This window comes from Cuculus canorus, chromosome 19 (genome assembly GCF_017976375.1).
Source record: "Cuculus canorus isolate bCucCan1 chromosome 19, bCucCan1.pri, whole genome shotgun sequence".
NCBI lineage: Eukaryota > Metazoa > Chordata > Aves > Cuculiformes > Cuculidae > Cuculus > Cuculus canorus.
The window spans coordinates 1750782-1768003 of record NC_071419.1 but is presented as its reverse complement, the minus strand read 5'-3'; the positions used below and the strand labels follow the sequence as shown (position 1 = coordinate 1768003).

General features: G+C 43.1%; 1 protein-coding gene across 4 annotated transcripts in view; it reads left to right on the top strand.

The window, feature by feature from the left end:
* The window catches only part of RABGAP1 (RAB GTPase activating protein 1), a 67205-nt gene extending 50973 nt beyond the window's left edge, over positions 1-16232 (top strand). For 2 of the 4 annotated variants that reach the window (XM_054083870.1, XM_054083871.1), the window contains exons 16-26: positions 409-534; positions 1115-1258; positions 2821-2862; positions 3224-3352; positions 7121-7213; positions 8216-8326; positions 11020-11124; positions 11610-11693; positions 12524-12595; positions 13284-13481; positions 14289-16225. In XM_054083870.1, coding sequence (XP_053939845.1) covers positions 409-534; positions 1115-1258; positions 2821-2862; positions 3224-3352; positions 7121-7213; positions 8216-8326; positions 11020-11124; positions 11610-11693; positions 12524-12595; positions 13284-13481; positions 14289-14411 — 1227 coding nt within the window. In that variant the 3' untranslated portion in view covers positions 14412-16225. Of the gene's footprint in view, positions 1-408; positions 535-1114; positions 1259-2820; positions 2863-3223; positions 3353-7120; positions 7214-8215; positions 8327-11019; positions 11125-11609; positions 11694-12523; positions 12596-13283; positions 13482-14288 lie in introns of all 4 variants that reach the window. The other 2 variants (XM_054083873.1, XM_054083872.1) reach the window with 2 other exon arrangements.
* Positions 16233-17222: the final 990 nt, after the last annotated feature.

Sequence of the window (17222 nt, the reverse complement as noted above, 5' to 3'; positions counted from 1 at the left end):
GTAAATATACTGTTAAGGATAAAGGAAAGATCCTGTTTACCATCCTGTAGTAACACTGCTCCTGTGACCAGGGGTTGGGCTCTTCAGACTCTGTAGGATTTGGATGCTGACCTGACTTGGGACAAAGACACCAAGAAGCTGCTTTGGGCTTGTGTTTGAAAGAGTTGTTTTCACTTGGGCGATTGAGAGGTGGTTTACTCCACAGAATGAGAATGAAAAGCTGCTTGCAACGCTAGACCTAATCTCCTGTGTTAATGTTCTTGTTCACTTTCAAACTGCATTGGGCCAGATTCAAAAGCAGAGACAGTCTGAGCTGTCTGTAAGAGGGAGGAGGAGGAGGGAGGGGTAAATGGAACTGATGGGAAAGAGTGAAATGCTCTGTGGTAGATACCCTCTCCTCTCTCGCAGATGCCTGAGGAGCAAGCTTTCAGTGTTCTGGTCAAAATCATGTTTGATTATGGACTCAGGGAACTTTTCAAGCAGAACTTTGAAGATTTGCACTGCAAGTTCTATCAGCTGGAGCGCCTCATGCAGGTGGGTGTTGAGCCGTGGGTCGAGTGAGTGGGTCAGAGCCTGCAGTTCAGCACCTTATCAGAACTACCAGTCTGTCTTAGACACGAGTAGTGTTTGTGATCTCTTGGTAAGGATGGAGAGTGAGGACTATCCCTGTTCGATGTTTTACGAATAGAGAATGTTGACTCAAGACCAATCTGCTGCCGCTGGCGGTGTGCAGTCGGTGTTCAGGCAGATGTGTCTGACCCCCTGCAGTGGCTCTGGGGTGGCCTGGCGTTCTGAGCGAGCTGCAGGCACGCCGCAGAGAGGCCTCGCAGCGCCAGCACAGCTGCTGGCAGGGTTTCCTGCTAAGGTGAGGGCTGGGAGCGTGGGCTCGTGATTGAGTGTCCTGAGCGCCCACACCAGGACGAGCCTTCAGCGTTCTTAGGAGGTCCTTTAGTGCGTCGGCATCTGTCTTGTCAGGCACAGGGGGATAGAAAAGTCTGCCTTGGGGCGCTGATTGTCCCTCTGCCCCACTCCCTTCTGTTACATTGGGTTTTCAGCTACAGTTCCAAACCAGTATAAATTAACTTCCAGTGTCTTATGTTTGTTTTGTTATTAGGAATACATTCCTGATCTGTATAACCACTTTCTGGATATTAGCCTTGAAGCGCACATGTATGCTTCCCAGTGGTTCCTCACTCTGTTCACTGCAAAATTCCCTCTCTACATGGTCTTCCATATCATTGACTTACTCTTGTGTGAGGTACGTGCTGTAATCGGGGGCTCGTGCTGCTATCCGCTTTGACAGCTGCTCACTCTCTCGATTCCTGTCCTTGTTACTCTCTGTTCTGTCAGAGCTAGGCACATAGTAATTATTTTTATGTCAAAGAGTTGTGTTTCTGCAAGAAAAAGTGTTCTCAGCATTTTAAAGATACAAATTAGGAATCAATATCTCTATAGAAGATTTTCATCTCCTGTCTCTTCTAACACTGTTGGGTCTCTGAGATTTTGTATGCAGTGCTCATGGGATGAAAGTTAATTTACAAATATGTGGGTTCCTCTGCTGTTAAATTGTGTTACATGAAATGATAACTTATCTTTTGTCTAGAATGTTATTGCGTGGAGGCCATAGCTTATCAAATTGCCCAGCTAACTCTCATGCTGGTAATTTAACAAGCTTGGGGCTCTTTCTCTTGGAAACTTGAAGTCTCTTTATACTTCGCAGCATGTATTTAGAGAGCAGTGTTCTTTACATTGAATTTTTTGTATGCAATCATGTTTAGAACAGTATATTTGTACTACTCTGGTAAGCAGTGCCATTTGAGTCAGAGCCTATTAACCTAAGTGAACAAATCACATTTCGTAGTGAAGCATCCTCGAGTTATTTAATGATTTGCTTTTTTACTCGCTGGTTAACATTGTGCATCCATTCTTCACTGGATCTGCAGTCGCTGCTGTGAAGTGGCAGTTTGTCTGCATTTCCTTTACTGAAGGGCTTTGGCATCCATAACTCTCCTGGTCACTGTTTTTACCCTTTCTCTGGATCTGGCTGCTCGCTTTGTCTGTGTGCCAGTGTAACAGAGAGCAACAGATGGAACGAGAAAATCACTTCTATTTGTTTAGAAACACATCTTCAATTCATACACAGTAAATGTGTTCATAGTGAAGTTTTAAGGGGGTTTTATCCTTTTAAATTAATAGTGAAAGAATAATTTAGTGGGAAAAAGACAGAATCTTGAAACAAGATGAGCAATGTGTCTGCATTATCAAGTGTGATAAGAAGGTGTACGTGACTGCTCTCCAGGAACTGCTTGTGTTTAACCTGACAGTATAAATAAAATTCTCTAACGGGTAGTGGCAAAATAGATGAGGTGGGACTTTGTGAGTCACTTTCTTTCTCCTTACACAAACTATCCCAGTTTTCTAATACCAGCGCGGAATCTGCTGCTGTAGCTCTTGCTGCATTTGGATCTGGTGTTTTCCAAAGTTGCCATATGAAAATGAAATGATCTTGAGGTGGCCAACTAGTCATTAAAGAATAAAATAAAGTACACAACAGTGCTGTCACCATTTCAGAGTCTCAAACTACCATGGAGATGGTAATACCTGTGTTGCTCTCTGTAATGACCACCCAGTAAATATCCTTTCGAAATTGCTTGCAAAGTCATTCTCTGGGCCTTTGATTTAATATATCATCGGTTACACGTGTATCCTTGTTCTCCTTTTCATGGAAACTAGAGAAACAACAAAGCCCATAAAGACATAAACACCCAGGCTGGTAAATACTGAGAAATAAATTTATTCTGTCGTTATTTTTCTCTCCAGGGGATCAGTGTTATCTTCAACGTTGCACTGGGATTGTTAAAAGTGAGTATCCAACATTACGTTGTGTTTTGTGCATCATCATGCATGATATAAAAAATTAAGAAGCCTGATATAAAAAATGAAGAAGCCTGTTATAAAAAGTACTACGCTTTTTTGTTCTTTAAAAGCTCTCCACTTCCTGCATTATCTGAGCTGTTGTCTGGTGGGTCCGGGACAGTGCAGAGCTTTTGGGGAGCAGAAATAGAAGGCTGCAGAAATAGAAACAAATGCTGTTGGCAGAAAGTTAAAAAGTAGTTGTGTTCTTGGAACTTTACGAAGCTGTGGTTGCGTTATAGTCTCTGGGAATTCAGTAGCTGTATGAACTCTGCTTTGCAGTGACCGTTTTTTCTTCCCTTGTCTCTAGACCACCAAGGATGACTTGTTACTAACTGACTTTGAAGGGGCTTTGAAATTCTTCCGTGTACAGCTGCCCAAGAGATACCGTTCAGAAGAAAACGCAAAAAAGCTGATGGAATTGGCGTGTAATATGAAGGTAAAGATGCGGTGACAGCGACTGGAAACACATCTTGAATGGATACGATTTTCCTCCCCATATGTAACTTTGCAACTGCCTTATAGATTGCAGATACTTTACAGTGAAACCCCGGGGTTCTTGGAACGATGTGGGCCCTGGAGGACTCAAACAGGGTGGCTTTCAAAAGCAATATTCAGTGCTACTCAAAATCACACTTCTTGAAAAAACCTACTTAAATGACTAATGACATTAATATAAAATAATTGCAGGCATCTCTGCAGTCCTTTTGATGAGACCTTTCTGCGGCAGTAGCTGCAAACAGGAATATCTGTCATCAAGAGCTAGTGGGGAGTTTTCATTTAAAACAGTAAATAATGCAGAACCAGAATGTCATCTTACAGACAGAACATGGCTATTTTTAATTGTGGATGCCTGTGATGTTTATGTACTGCAATAGGGAGCTCATTAAAACTGCAGGGGGGATGCACGCATCTTCTAGGGGGATGAAGGAATGTGTTGTGGCATTTAGAAACTCTTACAAGCCAAGCCAGGGCGATGACCTCGAGGATGTTCCCTGTGCGAGGCTTTGGTTTGTTGTGATTTGATGGTGAGGGATAGCTGCTGCTTTTTTAAAAAGCATTTTAAGTTCATTTCCTGCTCAGAACTATTTCACTTGTACTCTGGGTAGCTGACAGGAACAGGTTAAGCTGTTCTGATCTACTTTATATAAAATTAAAGTGCTGGCTGAGCTGGATGTTGTCTGGAGCAGCCGCAGTAAGCTGAAGTTTTTCAATAATGCAGAAACACATCGTTTTCCGTGAGCAGCCCACGTGGGAGGTTTGACAGCGTTGGCTTCTTTCTTGGCTTTTCATTGGGTTCCTGGAAACAAGTGCTCACTCTGTCCGGAAGCAGAGCTGTGATAGGTACCCAACAGGGTGTGCTGGGCAGATGATGCTGAGCGTGGGTCATCTTTAAGCACCCGCTGCTTTCTGCGAGGATGTTCTGAGGCTGGCAAGCTCATCTGGACTGTCTTCTGCTGTGGTCATCACAGCTGTTGGCTTCTCCCACAAATTACTGGTTAACTTGGCAATGACTGGGAAATAGTGGTAGTGATTGGACTTGTGACTTACCAAACAGGAACCTCCTATCACAGCAGAATGTCATCTCCTGTCCTTATAGGAGCTTTCTGCTGAACAGAACAAAACCAAAGGAACAATTCCAGCGTGTGCTGCAGACTGGAGAGATGCTATCCCATAAATGAATTTATCTCAGTAATTCCCATTTTCTGAACAGCATTTACTCAGAGCACTCTGTGAGCTCACCTGTATTTTGATCTACTGAGGTAACGGGAGGGATTTTTACTTGATTGTGGGGTTTTTTAGATTTTAGTTGCTCACTAGGCCAAATTTCTTCAATACAACTATATGAAATAGAAGTTCTAGCCTTTGACATTCAGACTTCAGTTATATATAGTAAATATTGCATTACCTCACGGCTGAAAGGCAATTGCTTTTCCAATGAGTAAATATTGTAACTAAAGCTTTGGATGGGCACTTTGGAACAAGCGCTTAAAGTGAAAGGATGTTAATGTTTCCTTTTTATAGATTTTGTTCTGAAGTGGAATGTTGATTATTTATTTTGTGCATTTTAAGGAAGCTGCAATTCTTTTTTCAGTTTTATGTAGACGAATTTTTAGTCAAATACACTTCTGTATGGTTCAAAGTATCCATTTTCTTTAAAATTCACCAGAGGAATTTTATAGCATCAGTGCCTAAGCGCACACCTTCCCTGGAACACTAACATGGAAGGGACTAGCGTTATGGAGAAAGTACGGGCTGCCCTGTTGGGCTCGGCATAGGTGCCGAACACTCTGTGCCACATGCGTGTGTGTTGCCCCTGATGGGAGCGCTGCACATAATTGCTTTCTTTGACCTAAAGTGTAAGTCCTTTGCTGTCAGTAGAAATCTCCGGCTCGGCATCTGGAAGTGGTTTTGAGCAGAAAAGGGCCTGATGTCAAAATAAATCATTTATAGGAAGGGAGAAGTAGCTTGGCTAAGACATCATGATTGCAACAGCATTCTGCTGGAAAGGAGGTCAGTAAACGATCAGCTTGAGACAACATTGGCTTCTTAAAGCCACTCTTCAGTGTTGCAGTCAATTAACGGAGCTGCTGCTGCCTTTTGTGCTCTGAAAAGCTGTGGTGGGACTTCAGTGTTCGTTTCTGCCTTTTCTCACCATGCAAACCCAACGGCCTTGCTGGCTTTCCCCAGGCATGGTTCCCTCTAGGGCTCCAGCGTCCCGAATCAGTGACAACAGCCTATCTTCTTGGGATCACCTCGTTAGTGGTATCTGGAGGCAAAACTGACTTCATGCACTTGGAAAAACAGAAGTTGGGTGGTGTGACTTCTTTCCTTTTCTTCTCCCGTGGCCTGATGCCTCACCTGTCGAGACCTGACCTGTACGCAGCTTGAGGTTTGGTGGATGAAACCCAATAAGCGGGCAGGGAAATACCCTGCTGAGGTTCCTGGCTTGCTGTCAGCAAAGGGTTAATACTCTGCGTGTTTCTCTGGAGGGCTTAGTGAGAATAACTCTGCAGTTGTGATGGGTTGGACTGACTCCAGAGAAGCCATAGAGCTGGCATCCCCAGAAAAGCCTCCGCTGGAGCGCGGTGGCTGCTGCTGTGCAGCCCTCACTAGAGGGAGCCGAGCCACCGGGCTTCTGCTCCTCGCTGCAGTCAGGTGAGGCCATAAAACCACACATAAGAGAAACACAACACGTTTTCCCTTCTGCCTGGGACTTCTGCGTGTAAAATGTAATGTGTTTCTCAGATAAGGCCTTTTGAAAGAGGAAAAAGGGGCCGTAGCTTTTTAATTTGTTTGCTTTACTGAAATAATAAAAGGAGGGTTTGGCAGCAACTGTTAATACTTGGGATTTGATGTAGGTGCTCACTAGCTCGTGCGCTAAACCACCACCGCGTATGGCCCAGGTGACAGGTGACACCAGGGAAGGTGCCGCTCAGGATCTGTTACAGGTTCTCCTGTGCTCTCTGTCCCTGTGGGACTTGCACGTTGCACAAAATACCCAATTCAACACCACCTTTCTCTCCCTTCTCCCAGAAGAGGAAACAGGGACCCCAAGAGAGTCGCTTTCCTGGAGTTGTGTGTCTTTTGGCGTGCGGACAGGATTCCAGCCTTCCGAATCTGGAGCAGCAGGGGACAGAGCGGCCGTGCTCCTGGGTCATTGCTGCTGGCCGAGGCGCCTTGGCAGCTCCAGACTGGAGCGTTCCCTCTGGAGCTTGAGCGACACTGGCAGAAATGTCAGTGGCGCCGGCGCCTGCCCTTTCGGCATTCGCAGTCTCATGTAAAGCAAACCAAATACCGCTGCGTCATGATAAACGTTACAGCCGGGAAAGCAGCTGAAGGAACCTCAGCATGGTGCTTGTTCAAAAATCAACCCATCTTACGGGTGTTGAGGCAGTCTGTTATGCTGAGGCACGGGAGCACCAGATCGCGGCGCAGCACCAGGGCAGGGTCAGGCACGGTGCTCTGGGCAATGCGTTTCAACAACTTTTCCACCAATGGGAGGGAGGAAGGGATGCTTCTGTCGTTGTATTGAGAGGAACAGAATTTGTGACCATGTCTAAGGGCTTGATACTCAAAATGGAGCGAAGATACTGGCTGTGTTTTGTGGAAGGCAGGAGTCGCCTGACGCTTGTACCGTAACCCCTTGTGAATTGTGTTCTTTGTTGATGTTCTGGGCAGGAACTAATGGACTGCTTTAATTTAGATTAGCCAGAAGAAGCTGAAGAAATATGAAAAGGAATATCATACCATGAGAGAGCAACAGGCACAGCAGGAGGATCCTATAGAAAGATTTGAGGTAACGTTACTGCTCCACAATGTCTCACACAGCACCTGCAGGAAATTCCTACTTTGACTCCTTTTTCTTTGAGCCGATCTCTTTGTTTTGTGACTGAATTGGATACAATGAGGGAATCTGCTGCACACATGACGTGAATCTCTGTGCATCGCCAATGTTAATTGGAATGGTGTGGTTGTGAGCCCACCTTCCAAGTGGAAAAAGGAGTAGTATGAATTTCTATTTGGGCTTGTACCACTGCTTCACCACAGCCTGTTTCTAGCACTTGTGTAACCTGCTGATTGCACCAAAAGCCACCAGCAGAAAGAAAATGCCTAACTGATTATAACTCTGCCTTCTTTTGATTATAATCCTGCCTTCGTTTCTCTCCCTAATTTCAAATTACTTATTATAACATAAGTATTGTATAAGTAGTAAGTATATAATTTATTAATATTTTATTTATCAAAGAAATACAATGTAGGAATAAGTTTTAGATGTAAAATACATGCATATATGTGACATAGTAACACACACGTTAATAAATACATTTAATCTGAAGAGTTTTATGTAAACCTTCTTTAATATCTGTCTTTGTGCTGGGAGTTGTAACAGGAGGGAAAAAATAGAGTGGTTTCCCAGGATCCTCCCCTCTCACCTGTTTCCAGCACGCAAATTCTATTTTGAGCCAAGAAAATCAGTACTTGTAGAAACCTCCAGGCGAGGTACGGCTGGCAGACGGACACCCCTACTACTGCAGTCTTCAGAAACATTTCTGTAGCTCAGCAAATAATAGCAGAGCTATTTATATTTGGTTTCTTCTCAAGGTTAATATTTTATTTACTTTATTGTATATTTACAGTATGGGTGGCTAGTTTTGTCCCCGTTGAATTTCATGCAAGTAGAGTTGTCTCTGCATACTTATATATATAAGAGAGGCGTTTGTTCGCAGGTGCAGTAAGTGCTGCGCATTATAGACAAACACTCAGGAAAGCCTTTTTCTTGCTCTCTCGTTTCCCACAGCGTGAGAACCGGCGCCTGCAAGAAGCAAACATGAGGCTTGAACAAGAAAACGATGATCTTGCACATGAACTGGTGACCAGCAAGATTGCTCTGCGAAAAGATTTAGACAATGTAAGACATGTCTTTCTGCTGTCTAGTGGAGACAGGGCGCTGGGGCCAACTCCCTGTTACTCATCTCTTTGGAGAGGAGGCACATCGAGTATTTTTTATTTGGGTGGGATAGGATTCTTTCCTCCTTGTCCTCTGCAGACTGATGAACACAGCCCTGTCCACGGGAAAAGGGACTGGTGACTGAAGTACTCATTACTCTGAAAAGCATTCAGAGGCATTTGAGGGAGAAGAGAGGTTCCAAGGCTGCAGAAAGCAGTTGCTTTCTTCTCTACGTATGTTAAAAGAAAGTCTAGCAGGAGCTAAGTCCAGTCTTTGAATTGTCGCAGAGATAATAACATGGATGCTGTATTCTTTTTCCCTTTAACTGGGATTCCTGTGAATTAAAATTTCTCAGCAGACAGGCTTGTGAAAAGTGCCTAATAAACCTGACCGCCTGAGTCTGTCTGGCTCTCGGTGGAATAGGATTCACAGGTACCTCAGGCAACTATGGAAATATTATTGTGGTTTCTACTTGGCTTGTTGAAATCTGCCCAAGCAAATTCGTCATCCTGGGTTGTTTCCCATATCAGCAGAGCTCTTGGGAGGAAACTTTGGGTTTGTTTGATGTTACAGGATTTATTTTTTTTCTGAGTGTGCAGTCTCATTCCCATCTTCACAGGTGGATGTGGAGGAGATTCTATTAGGATATGCATTTTTGAACAAGACACAGAGACAGAGAGGCGCTGGCGTTTGCGGTGCACGCAGCAGGCTAGAGCACATTTAGTCTGTCTGCCTGGGGAGCGAGGGGAAGAGTTCAAGCGCTCATGTTTTGCCATTCTTGTTCTGTACCGAGATAAGTGCATTTCTGAAATCTCAAAGGAAAATGACTTTTGAAAATCATACAGCACAGGAGTTGACAGGCTTTAGAATGTTTCAGCTTATGTGCTTCAGAGAATTTAAGGTTTCCCACAGTCTCCTGGAAACTTGCTGTTGAAAGAATATTCGGAGTGAATGTTGCTGCTGGTGGGTGAATGTTGCTCCTAATGACGTTCGGTTTATGACTTTCAGGTTTATTACTTCTGCTGCCTTTTAGTTAAAATCTGTGAATCACAGAAGTGTGTTCCAGAAGCAGGGGTTTCACAAAGCCTTGGCGTGTTCACTTCCTGCTACCAATGCTTTCGCACGTGGTTAACAATAGCTCTTGGGAGGCTGAGCAGACTGCCCAGTGCTTGCACTCAGGGGGCGAACTCCAGCAAAAAATGTACCAAAGCAGCTTTTTGTACCTGCTGTTGAGAGTTGTTTGTGCCTGCTTGAGCCTGTACGAGACACAAGTCGTGCTTTTACTTTGGTTTGTTTAAATGGGGAGCTGAGAAAGGAACAAAATTAAGGAAGATGTTTGAGGTACCTCATTGGATGTATCATAGTCCTTCAGAGATGGTCAATGGTGTTGGCAGGATTTGGGTTATCCCCCAGGAGGGTTTGATGCCACGTTAGGACCCTGATTAATTTTTCTAATTGGATCCTGAAATGGCAAGTTTCATTCTACAAGCCAGATGTCCTGAAAAGTACCAAAGTTGTTTAACACACCTTCCCTCATGCCTTCATGGCATGTCTGAAATCTGGCAACCTAAAAGATCAAATCATTTGGAAATACAAGAACTTCCTTAATGTCCTTTGCACTAGATCAGAAAATAGGCTTCATTTTTCCACTGTTGTTGGAGTCCTACATCCCAGTTTTCTTTACCTTTAAACCAGCTTAAAAACCACGTATAATGAAAAGATGTTCTCTCTGCCTTTGCCATCTGTTTTAAAGGATCAGCAGGACCGTAAGGGACTAAAATTCACTGTTTGATTTTCTTCCTTTGAAGGGAATTGGTGCAGCTACTTTCTGAAGATTTTATATAACAGTTGGGTTATTGATCTATTTTTATGTAGCATTCATGCACCTATTGGGAAGGACCGTGTCGCTGTGTATGTGACAGGAAAAGGTGTCTTAACTTTGCAGAGAGCGTTTTTAGTGGTTTTTAAAGAGCCTGAGATTTTTCAGCGATATATCTTTATTCTTAAAAAACTGCAGTACAAAAAAAGGATTGTGTGGTTTCTGGTGGGACATCTCTTTTCTTTAAGGAGGAAAAGAAAAGAGGGATCCAACTCTTATGTTTGCTTTGGGAGCTAGGTTTTTTTCACGCAGCATTTTCTGGGGGACATAATAAAGACGGTATCACACCCATCGGTTGGCGTTTTCAAATGTTCCAGAGGCATTTTTCATTAATTCTGTTTTCATTGCAAGGTTGAATGTTTGCAAATTCAACTGAGGTCTGAGCTTTTATCGATCTCGCATGTTGTGAACTGTTCTGTGCCTTCTGTTGTCTGCAAAATGTATTGGTCAGCGTCTAGTCTGGATGAGAAAACAAAACTTATCTCTGTTAATGAATTTCTTTGGGGCAATCCCTACTCTGGTTTTGCTGAAACTAATCACTGACGTGAAGGAGGAGCTTTGGAGGGATGGGGTGTAGCGACTTACTTTGTAATTTTGAGTTGTTGCTGCTTTGCTGTTGCAAGGGGTAATTTTTTTTTAAGAAGAATAAATAACAATGAACAGACTCGTATTAGTAAGAGTGGAAAGGCTGCTCTCTTAGCCTGTGCCCGTGGCTGCCTGGCAGCACCGGGCAGCGAGAAAGCCTCTCAGCGCCGTGCCCCGCTCTGTGTTTCAGGCGGAGGAAAAGGCGGATGCGCTGAACAAGGAGCTGCTAATGACCAAACAGAAGCTGATTGATGCAGAAGAAGAAAAGAGGCGCCTGGAGGAGGAATCAGCTCAGGTTAGGGACATTTCTGTCATTTTCACGTTTCCGTGCAGCACAGGAATTACAAAAAAAAAAAAAGACAAGTGTGGGAAGGGCTTTGCATTCCCCGTCACGTTGGTCCCTCTTCTGCAGTGTAAAGGCCGTCAGCAAAGCAGAACTTTGCTTTCCTGCCTGGTGCTTCACGGGGTAGTGAGTTTTCAACTTGAAATCACGAAGGCACAGACTGTGCCAGAGATCGCTGCACAGAAAGGCAGTGTAGGGCTTCAGCTGTAAGTACTGGGTTTAATACTTTATTCTCTTAGCTGGTCAGTTTTTCTAACAGTGGCCACTGAAGTCCAGCTTTTCCTTGCCTGCCCGGAGCTGAGCTGGACCACTGCTCCCTGGTGCTGAGTACAGGCCTGTGTGAAGGCAGTGAGGTTAAGGAGAAGGAGGAAATACCACCTGGTTATTTTCCAGCCTGTACAAATATATAAACCCTTTACCTCTTTTTTTCTCTGCAGCTGAAGGAAATGTGTCGTAGGGAACTGGATAAGGCAGAGTCAGAGATCAAAAAGAACAGCTCTATTATTGGTGACTACAAGCAGGTAAGTACAGCTTAATGATGATGTGGTTTTTTTATTCAATTGCAAGGCTTTCTCGGGTATTTTAGATTTCTGGAAGTAAATGCAATCTCTGCCAGGCATCTGAGGAGACATTTTAGCTATTTTAAATGGGAAGCTTGTTGTTTGGTTTGTATTTTCTTTTGGCGAGATCCTGATGCAAGGTGGTCAGTTCTGTTTGCCCCTGACGTAGGTGTTTGTAGGCCATCTGTCACCACAGCCTTGGTGACAGCCTGACGTTCAAACGGGCTCTTGTACAGCAATGGTTCACCTCATTCCAAAAAAAATAGACTCTCCCAGCTTCCCTCCTTCAATCAAATGGTGACTGCACTTAAGAAATAACAAAGATGCCTTTATCCTTTCAAATTCAAGCTCTTGATGTAAGGTATCAAGGGAGCAAATTCACGCATGGTTCTAGCGGGCCCATAACCTTCAGAACATCATTAAGTGCGTCATGCAGGTGTCGAGGAATGAACTGGTGTTTTCAGTACTGTGGCTGTCTTGCCTGGTTCATTTATCCCAAAGGCAACAAAGGAGCCACACTCTTCCTAACCTTTCCTGGCTCCTTTAGCGAGGCCAAGCTGCTAATAACGTACGTTGAAACTGCCTCTTCTCCTTTGGGAACAGGAGAATTTGTAGAGAATGAGAATATGCACAGTGAGAAAACCTAAGGCAGCATCCCAGTTTTCTTGGCTTTCTCAGAGCCCTCAGACTATCCATGTTAATATTCCTGTAGCATTTACTTGTGCTTCAGCAATCATTTGGGAGAAAATTTACATTTATAAATGGTCTGGTAACATAATTTTTCTTGTCAGATTTGTTCCCAGCTGAGTGAGCGACTGGAGAAGCAACAAACAGCAAATAAAGCTGAAATTGAGAAAATACGGGTAAGAGACCAGACAGCTCCACAGTCTGCAGTGGTAAAATCTCTTAGCAAAATCATAACAGAAAGCATACAATTTATTTCACTACCAAAGTGGTGACTGAAGGAGAGCTCCCTAGTGACTTAAGAGTTTTGGGAAGAGGATCATAAGGGCGAAGGTCTTGGAGAAGAGATGAATAACTGCCCTATGCCGTATTGGTTTCGTGGCAGCGTTGATGCTGGGCAACAATAAATGTCGATTTTTTTTAGGGGTCTTTTTTTCTGGTGGAAATTTCTCTGACTGTATTGTACCATAAAGTAACATGTTGGCAGTACAGAGCCCATTATTCATAGAATCTTTAAGGTCAGAAAAGTCCTCTGAGCTCTTCCAGCCTAACCCCACCGTGCATGCTGAACCATGTCCCGAAGAGCCACATCTGCACGTCTCTTGAACCCCTCCAGGGATGGGGACTCCACCACTTCCCTGGGTGGAATTGTATTGCAACAATATCCTTCTACCAAAAATACAGCCCACAACTCTGAGTTGTGGCTGGAGTTCCTGCGTGGCTGTGCTTCCCCAAAATGTCCCGAGTTTGCAATCATTACTGGTCCCTCTCGTGCTGTGCTGCTTTTCCAGAGCAGAGGCAGGAAAAGGCTTTGATCATATCACCATCACTTCACTGCAAGCACTAACAATCAGGTATTTACTTTAGCAAAAAGTGGATGACTGTGAGCATTGCCGGGAGTTCTTCAATAAAGAAGGCCGTGTGAAGGTTGCCAGTTCTGCCAAGGACGGTTCAGATGAGGACACAGATGAGGAGAAGGAAACGCTGAAAAACCAGCTGAGGGAAATGGAGCTTGAGCTGGCCCAGACCAAGTTGCAGCTTGTGGAGGCGGAATGTAAAATACAGGTAATGCTTTGGAGGTTCATTTTGTGGTGTATATGGTGTGTCTGCATTCCTAGAAAAATGTGTGTGGTAGAGGGATTGGAACAGATCCTGTTGGCTGAAACCGTAACCTGCTATTTCCTGCCTGGGTTACTTAGCCAAACATTGGGTCTGAAACTCTGTGTATGCAGACGCTATAATTGAAATGGCGTGAACTGTACTTAACCAGCTACTGCAGCTTCCCGACACCCGCCTGGCTGCGGCGCAGCACTGCCTGCTGCTCTGCTGCAGCTTCGTGGACGACATCCAAGCTCTGACAAAGTAATGAATCATGCATTTCTTTATCTCACAATCGATGTTAAATGAAGAAGTGACATGTGACAGATGTTAGACGTGTTTCTTAAAACATAGTTGGAAAAGCACTCCGGGTATTTGAGGTATTTGTGTAAAATATGACAACATTGTTCTTTTAGCCTCAAACCGGTCTGTCAGCACTGCTTGTTCAGAGAAACGTAAAAATCAGTTTGTATAAGTCCGCTTCCTGTGGGAATAGCTTCTTCTCCAACAGGAAAGAATTAAAGGGTTCGGATGTACTGAAGAATGCTGAATGTTTCACCAAGGGCAATGAGACAACTTTCGTTTTGCTTTTCAAAGCTGGCTTTTTTCTCTTCCTTCATCAGCTTGTTGTGCTACTTTTAATTTATGTGAGACTCGTTTACCATCTAAAGCAGCCAAGAGATTGTGGATGTCCTAGAGCCTTCGGAGTTTAACTCGTATAACCTTGGTCTGTGACTGCATAACAAAGTAATGAAATTACTCTTGTGTTTGCAGGATTTGGAGCACCATTTGGGTCTGGCATTGAATGAAGTACAGGCTGCAAAGAAAACATGGTTCAACAGAACAATAAGCTCTATAAAAACAGTGACTGGAGTCCAAGGAAAAGAGACTTGTTGAAAAGCAGTTCTGTCAAACACACCTTCTTAACACAACACCTTTTGTTGCCTTCCTTGGCCAGATGTTTAATTCTGTGACATGAGAGGACCAGAATGTATATAAACACAGCATGTCAGGATGTCAATAGGTCAGTGATAAAGAGGATGGAAACACAGAAAGGTTTTATTGCTAGACATGTGACCTTCATACTACTGATATTTAACAGGTGATGTAGCTAGATTGAAGCTCTTCAGAGAAACACTCCATTCTGCGGTCTGGCTGGAGGCTTTTCACAGACTAGGTACGAGAACTTACCAAACCCTAATTGTTAAGTTTACATACGATAGGTTTTTTTACAGTTATAACCTTTTTTAATATTTTATTTGAAAGGAAGTGTCACTAACAAAGAAAAAAAAAATAATAAAAAAAGGAAAAAAAAGAAAAAACAACAAAAAAGACAACTTTAGCAAGAACTACATCAGTGCCAGAAAGCAGTCCCCAGAGGTAGGATATGGAGAGTAGGAGGTGACATGTTTTGCTTTATGAATGGGGATGATTTCAGCATTCCTGTCGAGCAACCCCACTTTGTTTTAGTAGACGCGGCATCCATCTCTCTGTGTTTGGCATTTCTTTCTGTTACTAATCAATTCTATGCAACTCTGGGCTTTTTTTGGCATGGGCTGCCAAGCAAATTTCACAACCTGAGGCCGGGAGACTTGTCTTAAGTGCTAGACGAGAATAATCGGAATTCTTAAATTTCCGTTTTACTTGTGTCATATTGTTTCATCCACATATCAACAGCGTTCGAATCCCCGACGCCAGGACTGCTAAGACGTTCTAATTATGTGGATGGTCTGACATTTAAGTGAGTTTTTTTGTCTGTTTTTTTGTCAAGTTTTTTGTTTTGTTTTTGGTTTGTCTGTTTTTACCCGGCTGTAGCAGGCCTTCTGTGAAGCTCGGAGAAAGCTTCCAGGATTTAGTTTTGCACATAGGTATGAATGGGACAAAGAAACGATAAACTGAGATATATATTGAGGCAAAATCACTGCGTGAGTGTAGCTGCGAGCATCTATAGCTATCCAACTCGCTTCCCTGGTAACATGTTCCGAGGTTGTGTAGGTCATTTTTCACGCTCAATGCAGTTGCACTAATAGGTGCTAAACGTGCTTGGATTTCTTATTTGTTGGATTGTCTTGAGTTCTCACCAGAAAGCTGTAGAATGGAGTTTTGCACCTTGTAATTTTTTTAATTTATAATGGTTTGTGTTATGCTGAAGTATCTATTGCGTCAGTGGATAAATTTTGTGTGCAGTGTGAGTATAAGCTGGTAACAATAAGAGGCACTGGTTTGTATATAAAGATATTTGGTTTATTTTGTATTTCTACCTTTTTCTTGTTTACTGTACTAATGCTAGCTAATGTACTCTGTAACTACGGAATAGAACATGCTATGTCCAAGCTTTTTTCCTTAACTGCATACATTATCTCTATTGTTTAATACCAAAAAAAAATACTGTAACTCCATCAATATTAGACGCGTGGACATTGTGGTAGCATAGTTGCAGTGTGTATACTTTATGAATTGAAATATAAACTAGTAAAATTGTATAACTATTTTGTTGTTTCATTTCATTTTAACAGGAAATCAATTAAATATTTTGCAATATAAAGCTAATTCTCGTTTTAAAGTAGAAGCAGAGGCATCTGTAAGCTTCTCTACGACTGAAACTATAATCATGCCGCAAAGGGCTTTGCTAAAAAAGACTGCATATTCGAAGTGTTGCCAACACTGCCTTATATAATGAGATCTGGGGTTTGCTTTGAAAAAAGTGAAACTGCAAAAATGACCTTGTGCAGCTTGAGGCTTGTGACTCAGTATTTCTCCAACATGTCCAATTTAGAACAGTTTTTTCCCATGGCCCTCCAAATTCTGCTTGGATCTGCAAAATAAATGTAGGCTAGCTCTGCTTATCATCGTCAGTAACAAATTCTGTGGGGGTTCAAGCGTCGTTCACGTCATCTTTACTAGCGTTCTCTAGTCATCGCTGAACGCAGGGTTTAGCTGTGCGACTGGGTGACTGCACTAATGGGGTCACGGTGCAACGCCGCTCCCCCAGCTCTGTGTTCTGCAGAGATAACAAGGAACAAAAATGTATTTTTGTCACCAAAATGAGTAAAGGTGACTCCGAAAGCAGCTCTGCTCTGGGAGGCTGTTCTCACACTGTCACTTCTCTAACCAGACTTTGCTTGAAGAGAATGGCATTATAAGGTCGTGTGTAGTCTTTGCCGTGTTGTCTTTCGCAGAGGTCCATCCCTTGGTAACTTCAGCTCTGCCATTTCTTTGTAATTACAACTTTTCGAGAATGTTTGAAGGTAAATACGGGAAGGGGAAGCAAGGGAGTGGAAGAAGGAACAACTCAATTACAAAGCACTTCATCCACTTATCTTCCCCAAAGGGATGGGAAAATGATGTAGCTTCCTCTTTCCTCCAAAATGAGGGAGGGGAAAAGTTGCTTTATTGTTCGGATCTCTTCCTCTGTGTAAGTAAATGTCACTTTAAAACTGTGTGCGGCATATACTCCCCATTTTATTTCTTCACACTGTTTTATAAGAACATTTTATAGCCAGTTTCCAGTCACTGGGGATTATTTTAGATACCTACCTGAAGGATTTTGATGCTTGAAAATAAATATTACCAATGTATGTCACATCCAACTCCATCTAAAATATCCCCAGCTAATTAAGAAAAATGGATCCTGCGCTGAGACTCACATCTTTTGAAGTGCAATTACTTGTAAAGCACAAGGAAGCAGGTTATTTTTAAAATGAGGGA